The following is a 16,533-nucleotide window of genomic DNA, read 5'->3' as shown; positions in this document are numbered from 1 at the left end:
CTGACGTCGCCGTTGCCGTTGCGTCGCCGGCGCCAGCACTATAAGCGTAGCCGTGGTGTCAATGCATTTATTATAGAATGCATAACCCTTTATTGCTGTAAAAAAAAAACTTATATCAGTATATAGGCTCGTTAGTTTATTTGAAATACAATGTACAGTAATAATCATTTTGTTCTGGACTGAAATGCTCACAGGAAGGGTTGCAAAGTGCGAATCAGAGATACTCAAACTCAGGGGCGGCCAACTGCAGTCCTCAAGGGCTATCAACAGGTCAGGTTGTCAGGATATCCCAGCTTCAACACAGGTTCAACACCTGTGCTGAAGCAGGGATATCCTGAAAACCTCAGCTGTTGGTGGCCCTTGAGGACTGCAGTTGGCCGCCCCTGCTCTAATCGATGCCCTAATTACACATTTCTGAATGATGTCTGTTTATTTAGCGATATAATGTAAGGAAAAGAGTAGAAATCCAGAATGAATGAAAAGCGACTGAGGGGCCTGTTCAGTAAACTCCGATAAGTGACTTATCGACTGGTAAGAGCCCTTTCGAGCAAGTTTTATTTATTTCTTTATTTATAAAATATTTTACCAGGAAGTAATACATTGAGAGTTACCTCTCGTTTTCATGTATGTCCTGGGCACAGAGTTAAGACAAATAATACATGGTTACAAATACAGTTACATAAATGAACAGGGTATACATTATATACAAGACATTGCATGTACAGTTAAAGAAAATATATATTATATATATATGAAACAGTTACAGACCAGATTAAAATGTGAGACAGCCTTAGTTTTGAAAGAACTTAAACTAGTGGTGGATGTGAGAGCCTCTGGTAGGTTGTTCCAGTTTTGGGGTTCACGGTAAGAGAAGCAAGAGCGGCCGGATGCCATGTTGAGCCTTGGGACCATGAACAGTCTTTTGGAGTCTGATCTCAGGTGATAGGTGCTGCATTTGGTAGGGGTGAGGAGCTTGTTCAGATAGCTGGGTAGCTTGCCCAGAAAGTATTTAAAGGCAAAACAGGAAAGGTGAACTTTGCGCCTAGACTCTAGTGATGACCAATCTAGTTCTTTGAGCATTTCGCAGTGATGTGTGTTGTAGTTGCATTGGAGAACAAAACGACAAATTGAATTGTAGAGGGTGTCAAGTTTGCTAAAGTGGGTTTGAGGTGCCGAGCCATATACTATGTCTCCATAGTCAATAATTGGCATTAGCATCTGCTGTGCGCCAGGAGACTTAGGGAGGATTTGTTCCTGTAAAGTACCCCTAGTTTGGCATACTGTAGGTCTTGGTTGTCAGGGTATCAATGTGCATCCCGAATGTTAAGTGGGAGTCAATCCATATGCCCAAGTATTTAAAACTAGTGACAGGGGTTAGCGTGGTGTTAGCGTTGGTTGTAATCTGGAGCTCAGTCGCTGGAAGCTTTAAAAATGTAGTCTTGTCAGTGTTTAAAAACAGTTTGTTTTGGGAAATCCATTTTTCGAGTCTCAATAAGTCAGACTGAAGTATGTGTTGAAGGTCAGAGAGGCTATGGCTGTGTGCATATAGGATTGTGTATCTGCATATTGAGGCTTCCTTACAAGCTGTGGGAAGATCATTAATGAACACTGAGAAGAGTAGGGGCCCCAGACCAGAGCCTTGCGGGACATCACAGGTGATATCCATGGGGTTGGAGTTAGAGCCTGAGATGGACACATGTTGGGATCTACTTGATAGGTAGGACTGAAACCAGTTTAAAGTATGCTTCCCTATTCCAGAGCTCTGGAGTTTGTTAAGCAGGATAGCATGATCAACTGTATCAAAAGCCTTTGCAAAATCTAGGAATACTGCACCAGTGAGTTGTCCCCGTTCCATTCCACACTGGATTTCATTGCAAACTTTTAGCAGGGTAGTTACGGTGGAGTGTTTGGGGCGAAAGCCATATTGGAATTGGCTAGGGAAATTTGTCTTGGTATAGTAATCGCTTAATTGGGAGTGGACACATTTTTCCATGACTTTGGATAGAATTGGGATAAGTGAGATTGGCCTGTAGTTTGAGACAGTGTTTTTGTCCCCACTTTTGAAGATTGGGACAACTCTGGTAGTTTTCCAGGTCTTAGGGATATGGCCTGCAGACAGGATAGAGTTGACTATGGAAGAAATTGGTTTGGCAATGGCTGGGGCACCAAGTCGTAGGAACCTAGATTGTAGTAAGTCAGGTCCACATTGGCTGCTTAGTTTTAATTTGAGGAGCGCTTGTGTAATCTCCTCTTCAGACACTGGGCCAAATTGAAAATTGTGGGCAGTGTTGGGAGGGGGTGGGGCTACGTGGGTACTCCCAGGATGAGATTCAGGTTTGAACCCTTCATTACCTTAGTAGCTAGTCACTAGAAGCTGTTTTTATTGTATTTTAATAACACAGAATTGAAGCAGGGGGTTTCCGGAGCTGAACCACATTAATTTCAGCCATGGGGACCCCCTGCTTTCCGAGTTACAGGCCCCGTTATTGAGTGCTGGTATCTCCCTGGAGGGTTTAAATCTCTCGTTTTATGTGACTGGGACATTTCAACTTTGCAGAGTTACCAGCACCCTATACCGGGGTCTGTAACTTGGGAAGCGAGGGGTTTCCGAGGCTGAAATTAATGTGGTTCAGACTGCAGCACGATCGCACGGGCAGAACTTAGAAAAAGGCAAAGTTAAAGACACTGACAAACATCAGAACATGGGGTAGGTCATGCCAAAAATGTTCAATATGGCAATGATTTTATCGAACCTACCTGAATAGACCCCAATAGGTGAGAGGGATTAGATGAGAGCTACGTAAGTATTTCCCAGAGAATGAGTGGAAAGAAGATTAGCGACGAGAGTATGAAAAAGCAACTGTTAAAAAAAACTGCAGAGGAATAATTTTTTGGGAGGATGGAAGAACATTTTAAGAAACTGTTTGAAGTGTTTGCAGAAAAAAAGCAAAAGAGAGGAAAGCCACTGGCAAATACTGTAAATGGCTCAAAGTTAGAGGTAAGAGCAAGAAAAACATAAGAATTGAAAGCAGAGGTTTGCAAATCATTTAGATTAGTCAAATTACTGTCTCTTGGATGAGCCAAAAAAATCACTGAATTGGGAAAAAGAACCTGCGTTTATGTTTTTCATAGTTGTTAAAATCACCATCTTTTGCAAGGTTTGTTGAAGATTATGTAACCCTTCTATGGTACCCCACCTGACATGAGATTGGGGGGTACACTCCTGGTCACTCTGAGTGGTCTGGGTGCTGTGATCTGCTGGTAAACAGGAGGGCTGAGGGCTCCGCGGTGTTGTGGGGAGAACCCAGGACAGGGACAGGAGGTGTTGTGGGGAGGTTACCTTGCTCTCTCTCGGTGGTGCAGTGCCTCCAGCCAGTAGGGATCCCCTGGGGTCTCCAGAGGAGAGACCCCCACTGACACTCCATTCTCCTCACACCAGGAACAGTGATACACACACAGCAGCTTCTTTCTGTGGTTCTTTATTCAGAGCAGCATACACAGCATACAGCAGAACATCATAGGCTGATATGCTCTCTGCATTTCTGCTCATGGCAGCTTAACTTCCTCCCCCTCCTTACGCAGGTGGGGCAAGAGGGGGAGAACGATTCTCTGTCCCCTCTCTTCAATCTCTTCACTCCTACTCCTACTAACTAACTGACATACTATATTTTTGGAGACATGTCTCAATTTGAATATCCTCAGGGAGTGTCTCTAACTTTGAATCATTACAACTCAAAGCTGGATACCGATTGGCTCACACACACATCAAGGGGTGTTCCAACCCATATCCACCCTTTGGATTAACATGCTCAAAGGTTGCTTAGGCCCGCCTCTGAATATTGCTACAATACTTCAGAGCTGAAACTCACAAACAGGCCAACTGAAGGAATTAACCTTTCCACTGCCTGTTCTAACAGGACTGACAGAGGAAAGGCCCAGAATTAGCAATAGCTGCCGAAGGCCAGGCTATACTCATATGTGGAGAAAAAAAGGGTGGTACCGCGCTACTACTAATTGAATACAAAGTGACTGGGAAATACACACAAAAAGAATTAATTAACACAATTAATACTTGGTGGCTGACTACCCTAGTCAGATAAGGAACGTTTGCAACAGAGGGATACTGTAACAACTCCTGAAAAAAATATAGTTACAGGATGGTAGTATTATATGGATGTTACTAAATACAACCGTAAAATGTCTTGGGTGAAAATGTCCTGGCCACGCCGAAATTCGTGGTACAACGCTTTATGGTCTCAGCATATGAAAAGAAAAAAAACATAGCATACTACTGTATGGTAATTAGAATGTAGCCATTTGATGTTTTAAAACATACTGTAGTGCCCACGGTTATTCTAACACAAACCATTGGCAATCGCCAAAAAGACCCAGGTACATGCTGGATACATGCCTTAAACTTGCCTTAAACTAGACCCAGCATTTCTGCATTGACTAATGGCCCATCAGATAATAGCGGGGGGTCCTGTTGCAGTCCCATTCAAACTGAATGGGACTGCCAGGGACCCCTGCTGTGTTAATGGGTCATTAGTCAATGCAGAAATGCCTTAAACTTGCCTTAAACTAGCCAGGTTACACCCAGCATGTACCCAGCATGTAACCGGGCAAGTTTAAAGCAAGCTTTAGAATACTTGTGGTCTCGTCTGCAGATGCCTCAGAGGTATTGGTAATTGATTGGAAAAAGAGATGCATTTAATAAAAAATACTTAAAAACAAGAGAGCGGGCAGGGACACACCCCTGCTCTAGGAGGTCCCAGGCCTTACCCAGAGGAGGTACTTACAGTATCTTTGCCAAACAGATTGATTAGGATAGAGAAGTCCCTTGGAGTCAGATGCACATACAGGAGACTCCCTCTACTGAGCTCTCTATATATATATATATCCAGTTCCATCTTGTAGGAGCCTATGGGATATACATACTGCTACTCTGTCCAGGTATCCCCTGCACTAGCTTTCAGTAATTATCTCTGTATGTTTGCTAAAGGCGCTGACAGAATAAAGTGTTACGTTACTATATCTATAAAAATTAAACAAGGATGTGAAGGCCAAATCACTGACTAACAAACACTTAAAAATCTAACAAAAACTCCCTTTTATGTATGTATGTCTTTATTTATATAGCAATATATACAGGTATAATGCTGCACACCATGAAATACATTTTCTTTTAATTTATATAGCACCATTAATGTACATAGCGCTTCACAGCAGTAATATGTGACAATCACATAAATAACAAATAATATAAATAACACATAAAGGGAAGAAGTGCTTCAGACATTAAAGTAACATTTAGGAAAAGGAGTCCATGCTCTGAAGAGCTTACAATCTAATTTGTTGGTAGGAAGAACGTACAGAGACAGTAGGAGGGCGTTCTGGTAACTGCGTCTCTAAGGGGCCAAGGTTTATGTATGAGGTGTTAATTATCAGCCATGGAGCAACTCATATGCTCCTTAATCAGGTGTGTTTTGAGGCGGGTCATAAATGTGGATAGAGAGGGTGCTAGTCGGATATTGAGGGCATTCCAGAGGTGTGGGACAGTCAGCGAGAAGGGTTTAAGGCGGGAGAGGACTTTAGAAACAAAAGGAGTAGAGAGAAGACATCCCTGAGCAGAACGCAAGAGTCGGGATGGTGTATAGCTTGAAATTAGGGCTGAGATGTAAGGAGGAGGAGAAGAGTGTAAAGCTTTAAAAGTGAGGAGGAGAATTGAGTGTATGATGCGGGATTTGATAGGAAGCCAGGAGAGGGATTTCAGCAAAGCTGAGACAGATTTCGGAAAGAGTACAGTGATTCTGAATAAAGCAATTAGGATAGATTGTAGGGGAGACAGGTGAGAGACTGGAAGGCCGGACATCAGGAGGTTACAGTAGTCGAGACGGTGAGAGAATGAGGGTCTGTGTCAGAGTTTTAGCAGTCGAGCAATAGAGGAAAAGGCGTATCTTAGTTATATTGCGGAGGAAGAAATCACAGTTTTTTGCTACCTTTTGAATGTGAGAAGAGAAAGTGAGAGAGGAGTCGAGTGTGACCACTAGGCAGCGTGCTTGTGCTACTGGGTGAATGATAGTACTTCCAACAGTAATGTGGAAGGAGGAAATAGGGCCAGGTTTGGGAGGAAGTATGAGGAGCTCTGTGTTTGCCATGTTAAGTTTAAGTCAATGGAGGGCCATCCAGGATGATATACTGTAGCAGAGAGACATTCAGAAACTTTAGTCTGTACAGTAAGTGTAAGGTCAAGGGTAGATAAGTACATTTGTGTGTCATCAGCATAGAGGTGATATTTGAACCCAAGAGATGTGATTAGGTCACCTATAGAGAGTGTGTAAAGAGAAAAGAGGAGGAGTCCAAGGACAGAGCCCTGGGGTTACCCCACAGAGAGATCGAAAGAGGAGGAGGTGTTTGCAAAAGAGACACTGAAATTATGATTGGAGAGGTAAAGGAGATCCAGGATAGAGCTTTGTTATGAATGCCAAAAGTATGGAGAATATGAAAGAGAAGAGGTGGTCCACAGTATCAAATGCTGCAGAGAGGTCAAGTAATATGACCAGAGTGTAATGACCTCCATAGTTGGCACCATGGAGGTCATTAGTTATTTTAGTGAGGGCTGTTTCAGTGGAGTGAGCAGTGCGGAAGTCAGATTGTAGAAGATCTAGGAGAGCATAGGTGTTGAGAAAATGGAGCTAGCGAAAGAATACACAACGTTCAAGGAGTTTAGAGGCAAAAGGCAGGAGGAATACAGGTCGATAGTTAGAAAGACAGGTAGGGCCAAAGCTTGCCGTTTTTGAGTAATGGTATAACCGTTGCATGTTTGAATGAAGAGGGAAGGGTACCAGAGTAGAGGGAGGAGTTAAAAATGTGTGTGAGCGTAGGGATTATAGTAGGAGCAAGAGGTTTTAGGAGATGGGAGGGAATGGGGTCAAGAGGGCAGGTGGTAGAGTGAGAAGAGGAGATCAGCAATGACACATCCTCCTCCGTGACAGCACATAAAGAGTCAAGGAAGCAGGAGGAGAGTTAGGAATAGGTGTAGGATGGGAGAAGAATACAGAGGACATGGCCTGATGTATGGATTGCATCTTTTGCTTGAAATAGTCGGCAAAGTCCTGAGGTGAGATGGAGGAAGAAGAACAGACAGCAGTGGGTGGTTTGAGTAGGGAGTCAAAGACAGAAAAGAGTCAGCGTGGATTAGACTTGTGCGTGTTGATTAGTGAAGAAAGGTAGGTTTGTTTAGCTTGAGAGAGGGGAGAGTTGAAACAGGATAGCATAAATTTGTAGTGAAGCAAGTCTGCGAGTGTGAGATTTCCTCCAGACACGTTCAGAGGAACGAGTGCATGAACACATGATGCACGTGTGGGAATTTAGCCAGGGTCTGGGGTTCAAGGGGCGAGAACAGCAGAGAGAAAGCGTGGCATGTGATCAAGAGAGGAGGATAGGGCATAGTTGTATTTCCTGACCAGGTTGTCAGGGTCTGTAGCAGAGCTGAGAGAGGAGAGGGAGGAGCGTAAAGTGGACTCAAAAGCTGGTAGGTTAATAGAGCGGAGGTCTCTGCAGAGATGAGGAGTAGATGGAGGTGGAGAAGGGGAACAGTTTTTAGTGAAAACAAGGTCTAGGTAGTGGCCATCCTTGTGGGTGCTGGCTGCAGTCCACTGTTGAAGGCCAAAAGAAGAGGTTAGAGAGAGAAAGCGGGAAGGCAAGGGAGAGAGGGGTCATCAATGTGGCAGTTGAATTCCCCAAGGAGAAGTACAGGGGAGTCTGAGGAGAGAAAAAAAGAGAGCCAGGATTCAAAGGGAGAGAGAAAGACAGAAGGGGGATGAGTAGAGGTAGGTGGGCAATAGATGACCGCCATGTGGACAGGCAGAGGAGAGAACATCTTGACAGTGTGAGCCTCAAAGAAGGGAAAAGCAAGAGAGGGAGGAATAGGAAGGGTACGGTTGCTGCAGATAGATGAGAGCAGGAGCGCAACACCTCCACCCCTGCCATTAGGGCGCAGTGTGTGGGAAAAAGAACGGCCACCATAAGAGAGGGCAGCTTCCAGAGCAGAGTCAGTCTGAGTGAGCCAAGTCTCAGTTATAGCAAAGAGGAGAAGAGAGTGAGAGAGAAAGAAGCAATGCACAGAGAGGAACTTGTTTATTTGTTTATTTATAAAAATGTTTTACCAGGAAGTAATACATTGAGATATCCCCAGAAGCAAGGAGGAGAAGCATGGATAGAAATAGAATGTGTGAGGCTGATTTGTAGGGGTGTGTTTTAGGGCAGGGGACATTGCTGTGTAGTGTCAGAGGGTGCAGGTAAGAAAGGAGTTCTTGTGAACTGAGAAGTTGTGAAGGAGGAGAGATGGAGATATATGAATAGAGTTGGAGACTTGGGTTTACATTTCTGATTTTTTTTATTTGTGTGTCACATGAATCACAATTCAACTAAATACAATGTAAATTGGCTTTGTATAGTACTGTATGTGCTGTAGGCACTGAAAATGTAGCATAGTCTGCTTCATTTTAACACGTTTTATACATTGACCTTTGAAATCTGATCCCCCAATTGTGACGTGGAGCTAAAATGGAAAGGGCATTTCCTTTTCATTAAGGTAGACGTACAGATGTAGCAGCCGTTATTGCTCCTGCTGTCGTGCTGCAACAGGGGGTACACAACATGCCAGCAGGAGCAGCTGCCATTGTAATAGCACTAGCCATGTGGGGAAAAAAGGGCAGTGCTACCGTGCTATTGAAGCAGATGCTGGCGTGTGCCAGCGGGTGCAATAACTCCTGCTACAGCCGTAGCAAAAGATTTGTTAAATAAATATATCATTACATCCATGCTTCTTTTTATAGCGTATTACAAAACTAAGGCCTGATCTGAAGTGATGCCATTTTTTATTTGCGGCCTCTATTCAAAATAAGGCGAGGAGATAACACATGTTTAATTATACATTAACTATATGACTGGGAAACACATGCATATTGCACTGTGCATTTATCAGCATCTTCCAATAGAGTAGGGGTGGCCAACTCTAGTCTTCAAGGGCCACCAACAGGTCAGGTTTTCAGGATATCCCTGCTTCAGCCCCAGGTAACTCAGTGAACGACTGAAGCAGGGATATCCTGAAAACCTGACCTGTTGGTGGCCCTTGAGGATGTAGTTTGTTACCTCTGCAATACAGGATTGGGGTCTGAAATAGCTGGTAGAAAGCAGCATCACTGGCAAACGTTGCTGTTTGTCCACTAAAAGGTTAGGCAATCTCCGCCAAAAATCGCGTTTCCCAGATTAATCTAACTAAAGAAAATAAACCTGGTCAGGCGGGATTAGACCACAACGCTATTAAAAGTGATTTAAGATAAACATTTCTACAATAAGTTTATGTTATGCAAAATCTGTAACATTGTAGAGTACAGAAAATATTTAGGCTGAAATACTTCTAGAAACCAAAGTGTGGACTAAGCATATGTGACACGGGACTGCGACATAACGTACTATGTTAAAACAAAATATTAAATACAGTTTTTGTCAATTTTCCTCATTTTCCTCATAATGGGAATATCACAAATGTATAGATTTTCTGCCTTGAAGTAGGTACTTCTAGTACTATAATCATTTCATGTTGTCGAAGCAGAGAGATCCGCCGCATAAATGAGTAGGCCCTGCATACTGTATGTGAAAGATTAACCCTTTTGCTGCCAGAGTGGTAATATGTTGCCGTTCCCCTGGTAGCAAAGGGTTTAACCCTTTTAATGATCCCATGCTAGTGGCCTCTGTGATGGGTTGTAGATATGACTACCTCCTTTCCCATGTTCCACTGCACTCTTCGCCAAGAGTGTGGAATGCAATCTGAATGAAGGACAAATAATAATAATAATAATAATAATAATAATAATAATAGCAGCATGTTCTTGTATAGCTCTGCTAGTTGTACGCTGCGCTTTACAGAGACATTTTGCAGGCACCGTTCCCTGCCCCGTGGAGCTTACAATCTATGTGTTTGGTGCCTGAGCCACAGGGAGATAAAGTGACTTGCCCAAAGACACAAGGAGCCGACACCGGGAATTGAACCAGGTTCCCCTGCTACTACTTCTCCATCCAAATGTAATGTAATCCCGTCCTGACCACATGATCGCTGCCCATGGTCGTGATTGCTGGAAGGCACAGAAAGGTTTTTGTTTTTTTGTAACTTAGATTTTATTGCATTGTTCCAAACAAGTGATACAGAATACAGTATACATTACATTCATTTTTAGTGTTAATCTCCGCTATAGACAGTACCCCGTATGTCAGCTCGTGAGACATATCCCGGTTTTTCGGGCCCTACTCGACCGGATTGTTTTGGGTGGACTAGCAATAAAGATAATAACATAATTCACATAGTACGATTAATTCAAATTGACAAACACAAAATCAATAAAGAAAAATAAATAAATAAAGAAATAAAGAAAAAGGAGGTGGGTAGGAAGGGAGTAAGGGGTGGCGCGGCCGGAAGAGGAGCATCGACTCGTGCTAGGTTTCTTCACCGATCCTAGTAAGGTTCTTTGTGGGTTGCGTCCTCTCCAGTTTAACACCTCTTTAGGTGTTCTGTCTATTTGTCTGTGTAGTCGTCGTGAGCTGAGTTTCCTGAGTTTCACGGAAAGGGTTAAGTGTACCTGAGACATTCTGTGGCACTGTCTATGTTTATGAGACATACTCAATAAAGGAACCTTATTGAATTAAGCAATATATTAACATTTTTTGCATATATTTAAAATGCATCATGTTCACTAATGACTTTAACTTATTAACGTTATGATAGTTTGGGGCAAAATTGTCTTTGCTGGAAGCCACCATAGAGGCTAGAACCTCAGAGTATTACGGATTCTAGGGGCAGAGTTTAACGCACTGAGATCCATGTTTTATGCCGTTGACTTGAATGGCAGCCAACATGGAATCCCAGCACGTTAACCCGTATCAAAGGTCAGTGAATCACCCATGTAGTACAGTACATTCTAAATAGTTGCTTTGAATGTTAAAGGAGGGAGGTGGTAAAAATAATCTAAACTTGGCAACTGTTGGAGACCGTCCAAGTTTTCGATTTGTAAGTTTAGCATATGAAACACATTTGTGGAAAATAACAGTGTTGTAGTACAGATGCAGAGAGAACTCTGATTGGTTCACTTGGAAGTCTTCTGTATTAATATCTAACAGATATATTGCATGCAAATGGGTGTTGATGTTTTCCTTGCTGTACTAAAATGTAAGTTGAAAAAAGGTGTTGAAAATCATATCGATGCCAGTCCCCACAACCATGTGTGCCAAAACAAGGGATGCGATCATGGGTACATTACACAGTCAGTCTGAAAATGTCATTGAGCCTTTCTTGAATTGATGAAATGGAACATACCTTGGCAATGCCATATGGCAAAGCAACACTTTAACTAGACCAAAACATCATTTTGGAGATGGAAATGCCCAAAGGCAGAATTAACTGGAAGGGTCCATGCTTTCCCATCAGATAACCTTTGGAAATGTTGGCAGTGGAACATGCAGGGACTTTAGCCAACGATAAAATGTAACTATGCCTCCCCTCCCACTGATTCAATAAAATGCTTACAAGGTCAACATGTGTATTTTGTGTTTCAATTATTTGACTATCTATCATCTATTTGAATAAAAACACATGTAAATATCGTGTAACTGGTAGTGTAACTAATATTTTTCTTTTTTTATGACTTGTAATGACCTTGCTGATTTTTTTTAACAATGAAAAATAAACACTGCAAGTGAAATCCATGATTACGCCTTGCACGTATTCTGTAAGGAAGTATAAGTAATTTTACCCAAGTATTGCATTAAGTAGAAAAAGAGCAGTGACTATGGAGAAATGTTGTCTTTTACTAGCACCAACAGAGTGACATAAAAAGCTACAATTTGTAAAATGGCATTTGTATAAATCTGTGCATTTCAGTGTTCTGTGGTGTAGTTTTCCTTAGCTTTCTGTTTTATCTCTTCACAGCTGTAGGGCAAAGCACAAAGAAACAGAAATGTATGGCAAATAAGAACTACTTGGCCTAGATCCACAAAAGGGTGGCAAGCTTTAGCATCTCTTTACTCCCATTCATTTGAAAAAGTATGACAACAAATATAGTCTTAAGAAAAACAAATGGCACACAATAAAGGTCAACGAGGAAATTCAATTTAGTAGTCTTGATTACAAAGTCTAGACCAAATAGTTATTAATCAGACAAATAAGAAGTGTAGTCTTATTAATCCCTTATCATAAAAACGTTAATAAAAGGAAACCTATGTATTATGATACCTTATACTGACTAACAAATGGTTTACAATGGTTCCAACCTCACATTCTCTCATCTATGGTACATTAGCTGTTCAGACTCTGAAAGTTATCATAATAGCTTTCCTTTGAGTTACCCGTTAGTTTAGGTTTATTTTCTCCTCGTTTCTTAAACCTTGTGCTGATAAATGCCTCACAAGTATATATTCTTCAGAGATAGTATGGCTTGATTCTTCAACAGGGACATAGCATTTGACGACAGATAAAAAAAAAAAACACTTGGGCCACCTCGTCTGCCAATCTGTCTGTAGAACCTTACAGCGCTGGCTTCATTTTATATTTAGGATAGTCTTATTTCCATTGCAAGCATTTTTGAGGTTGCTTAGTGTCTTAGCCACTACTACCTCTGTTCGGACTGGTGGTTATTTCACAAATCCACCCCCCTTTCTGTGAAGTAGAACCTCATCCCGTTTCTCCAGAGCCTGCCAATCTCCAGTTTGAGAGTATGACTTCTTCTTCTAGTTCACGGCTGGGGAGGCATCCCTTAACTGCCAGGCTCTGTTCCGGGCGCTGGTGCTCTCTAGTATATAAGCAGAGTTCCCCCATGCTGTGGCAACTGGGCAGGTAACTGCATTTACATCCAAGTGGGGTGCTCTGCTCGGTATCTCCCCTTGGTTTTTCTTTTAAACTCTACATCCTCCTTTAGTGCACTGTATTTTTATTTGTAGGTTCACTTTAAACTTTTTTTTGTTTTACATGTAGCCCCTTTACCCCCACCCTAAGTGAGATTTGGTCTGCTACTCCATATTTACTGCGGTGTGGTGCGTACCTGTGAGGTAACAGGAGGGCTGAGTGCTCCGTGTTGGAGTGGGGAGCACAGGACAGGATTTACAGGGTACCTTATTCGGGGTTGCAGCACCTCCAGTCAGCATGGATCCTCATCCGCAGGACGAAACGCGTCAGAGTTACTTTTTGGCATACCTGTACATGTCTAGTGCACATTAAAATCAACTTTTTTTTATTGATTATGCTTGATTTCTGATATACCCCTACAGACGGCTGTGAACCGCCATTGCAGCATTTTTTTTGACACCTTTCTTTAGCCCAAGACAGTGAATCTCTCCGATATGTTTCCATGTTATTTATTGCGTGTTTAGGATCTTACAGCAGGTATATCACTTTCCTTGCTTCCCCTAGTGATGGTATTACTGATAGGGCTTGAGGCCCATACCAAGCTTTCTGCATTGTGCTCCTCCTGTGGCCTCCGAATGAGCCCAGGATAGCTGGTACTCACTCCAAAGGGTGAGGAAAGAGACACACTCACTTTTGGGAAAGTGCCAGTATTTATACCCTTGGGTTGTGCTTGTAACCCTGCCCCATAACAGAGTAGGTCTGATTACTGACAGGCCATCACATCCAGCATGTGACCCAACCAGTATCCACCCCTGAGGCTGACACTTTCTGGCTGTTGCTAGGCCCGACTTTGGATACATCAAATGTATCCAAGGCTACAATAGCACACAAGGCCTTTCTGAAGGAACTAACCCATCCACTGCCTGCAACTAACAGGACTTACACTGGTAGAGCCCAGGAAAATAAGTAGCGGCCGTAGGCTAGGCTACATACAGTATATTTGTTTTAAACCTTTTTCCTTTTCCTGGTTGGTCCTGACTGGCCAACCAGATGCTGTACTCACTGATTGGCTGGCTTCGTCTGCCAATCAGTTAAAAGGATTAAGATAGATCTAGTTCTTGTCTTTCTCTGAAATATGCTTCACTGCTGTCCTTCGTTGAAGTCATTTATATATTTGAAAGTTTCAATCGTATCCCACCTCTCCTTTCTCTCCTTCATTCTGTACATGTTGAAGTCCTGTAGTCTTGATGTAGACCAGTGTTTCTAAACCTTTTTAAACCCGTGATAAACATAAAAATCTCCCGCTCCCCCCCACCCTTTCAAACCTGCCTCCCCCAATCATTTTATTTGAAATGTGAAATATCACGACTAAAAACAAAATCAAAGCATTTATAAACTTAAAAGAAAAAAAGATTTATTTAGATCTTCAAATTTTTATTTTCATTATATTATTTGCTTCAATTGTTATCAACGTGAGCAGTGAGACTATGTGCATGCCACAAGCTTTTGGATTCTGGGCACTGTGCAAGAAAAAGCAGGGGTGCTCAACTTCAGGGGGTCCTCAAGATCCCCCCCTCCCAACAAGTCAGGTTTTTCAGGATATCTCGGCTTCATCCCAGGTGGCCTGAGCCACTGATTGAGCCACCTGTGCTGAAACTGGGATATCCTGAAAACCTGACCTTTTGGGGGGATGGGGGAGCCTGAGGATGGACTTGAGCACCCCTGAGATGCACAATATAAGTAACTTTCAACATCAAATCTGCTGTGCCGCTTTGTTTTTATAGCCACAAGTGCAGAAAACCCAGCTTCGCCAAGGTATCTCGATGACACGCGGAGCCTGCTCAGTTGTCTTGGGGTAGACGGCGAGATATCATTGTTTTTTTGTTTTGTTTTTCCCACTTTCCAAATAAAAAATGATATTATAATATTGATTATGTTTTTTTTTTTTCAAAGTACACTTCCACTGAAATCCTGATACGCCCCCTGGGGGAGACACTCCTCACCGGTTGAGAATCCCTGATATAGACCATACACCATTTTGTTTCCCTTCTTTGCACAAGCTTCAATGTACTGTATGTCCTTCTGGAGATAGGAGGGGGGCGGGAAGGTGGTATTCATTAAACTGCAATAACGAATGGCAGTCTATAAGAGTTTCCGTATGATAGTGTCCTGATTGGCAGTATCACAGTTTCATGAACTACCACCATGGTTTCCAGAACTGAACACAGTACTCTAACTGAGGTCTTACCACACAGTAGCCTTACTCTGCTTCTAATACCCCACCCTAAACAACCTAGCCTCTCGTTTTCCTGATGGATTTTTCCATTGCTTGGTTACACTGCTTATCTATTTTTAAGTCAGCTGAAATATTGACTCTGGTCCTTTGCCTCTATCGTAGTTGACATCTTCCTGCCATTAATCCTGTATTCTGCCCTTTTTGGCATTACATTGAAGTTACAGCACACGACCATTCCTCTAATCTATCTAAATCATTAATTGCTCTGTTTGCAACCCCCATTTCCCCCCTACCCCCGCCCCCTTCCCCGCCTGTTGTTTGTGTCACCTGCAGAAAGGCTTACTTCCAACTATTTGCAATGACTCTAATAAAGATAATAAAGAGCATTTCTTAACCTTATTTAATATCGACTGTGAAGTTTATCTTCATGATAGTGAACAATAAACGATGAGCGCCTCTCTTGTTTTGACAGGTGTGGGGCGTATCTGGATGGACGATGTTGCTTGCAAAGGGACGGAGGAGACTATCCTACAGTGCGGCTTCTCTAACTGGGGCAAGACGAACTGCGGGCATGCGGAGGACGCCGGAGTGAAATGCATAAAACAATGAGCTGGATACAAAGGACAGAAGAACATTGTTTTTGAAGCCATTAAAAGCAGCTCATTCCAATCTGGATATACAGTATGACAAGACGGCCACATCTTGCTTTGCGCGTGGGCCAAAGCACAAGAACATAGACTTACTTGTAAGATCATTCGGTAGACTTTGCTTGTCCTCAAAAACCACGAGGAAGGATTATTTTTTTTTATGTGCACTTCAATATCTCAATTATATCACTTTCATCTTGCATTGCAGGTGTTCCTCTATGAAACCAAAGAAATAACACTGTAAGCCTTTTATATTGATAACTATACATTAAAAATCCATTAAAAATATTTTCTAAACAGTTTAATCATATACTAAATTATTTAGCACTGCCTATGGGGACGTAATCAGATTTTCGGCTAAAAAGACTGGATTATTTTTGGTGTGTATTAAATATAATAAAGCACTTTTGATTCAGTGTTATAAAAAGGATCAAATACAGGTAAGTTATGAAACTGTAAAAAAAAAACTTTTAATCTGCAGAATAACAAGCTCTCAGACAGTTTGCCCCTATGTTTTTAGCCATACAGTAAGAAACACTTCTAACATTTACCCACCTATATAAAATGTTAACTAACCACATCCATTAAGTTTCCCATCATCCCCAAAAAATAAGTTGACATTTTTTTTAAGATGCTTTAAACGTGAAAGGTTTCTACTGATAACCCACTAATTTGTTAGGAAATACATGCTTTGTATCACGTTGATATCACGAGTAGTTGCTCGTTCTCGTTGGTGTTGTTTATAGGTTTTT

The 16,533-nt window shown here is 42.1% G+C and overlaps 1 protein-coding gene across 1 annotated transcript in view; it reads left to right on the top strand.

Moving 5' to 3' along the window:
* Nucleotides 1-16,080, top strand: part of SCARA5 (scavenger receptor class A member 5) — a 568,875-nt gene extending 552,795 nt beyond the window's left edge. The window contains exon 9 of the mRNA XM_075598610.1: nt 15,607-16,080. Within this exon, the coding sequence (XP_075454725.1) occupies nt 15,607-15,743 (137 nt within the window). The 3' untranslated portion in view covers nt 15,744-16,080. The remainder of the gene's footprint in view (nt 1-15,606) is intronic.
* The last annotated feature ends 453 nt before the right edge of the window (nt 16,081-16,533 follow it).

Source organism: Ascaphus truei, chromosome 4 (genome assembly GCF_040206685.1).
Source record: "Ascaphus truei isolate aAscTru1 chromosome 4, aAscTru1.hap1, whole genome shotgun sequence".
In the NCBI taxonomy this organism is placed as follows: Eukaryota; Metazoa; Chordata; class Amphibia; order Anura; family Ascaphidae; genus Ascaphus; species Ascaphus truei.
The sequence above is the reverse complement of the archived record's forward strand: the minus strand, read 5'-3'. Positions and strand labels throughout refer to the sequence as shown.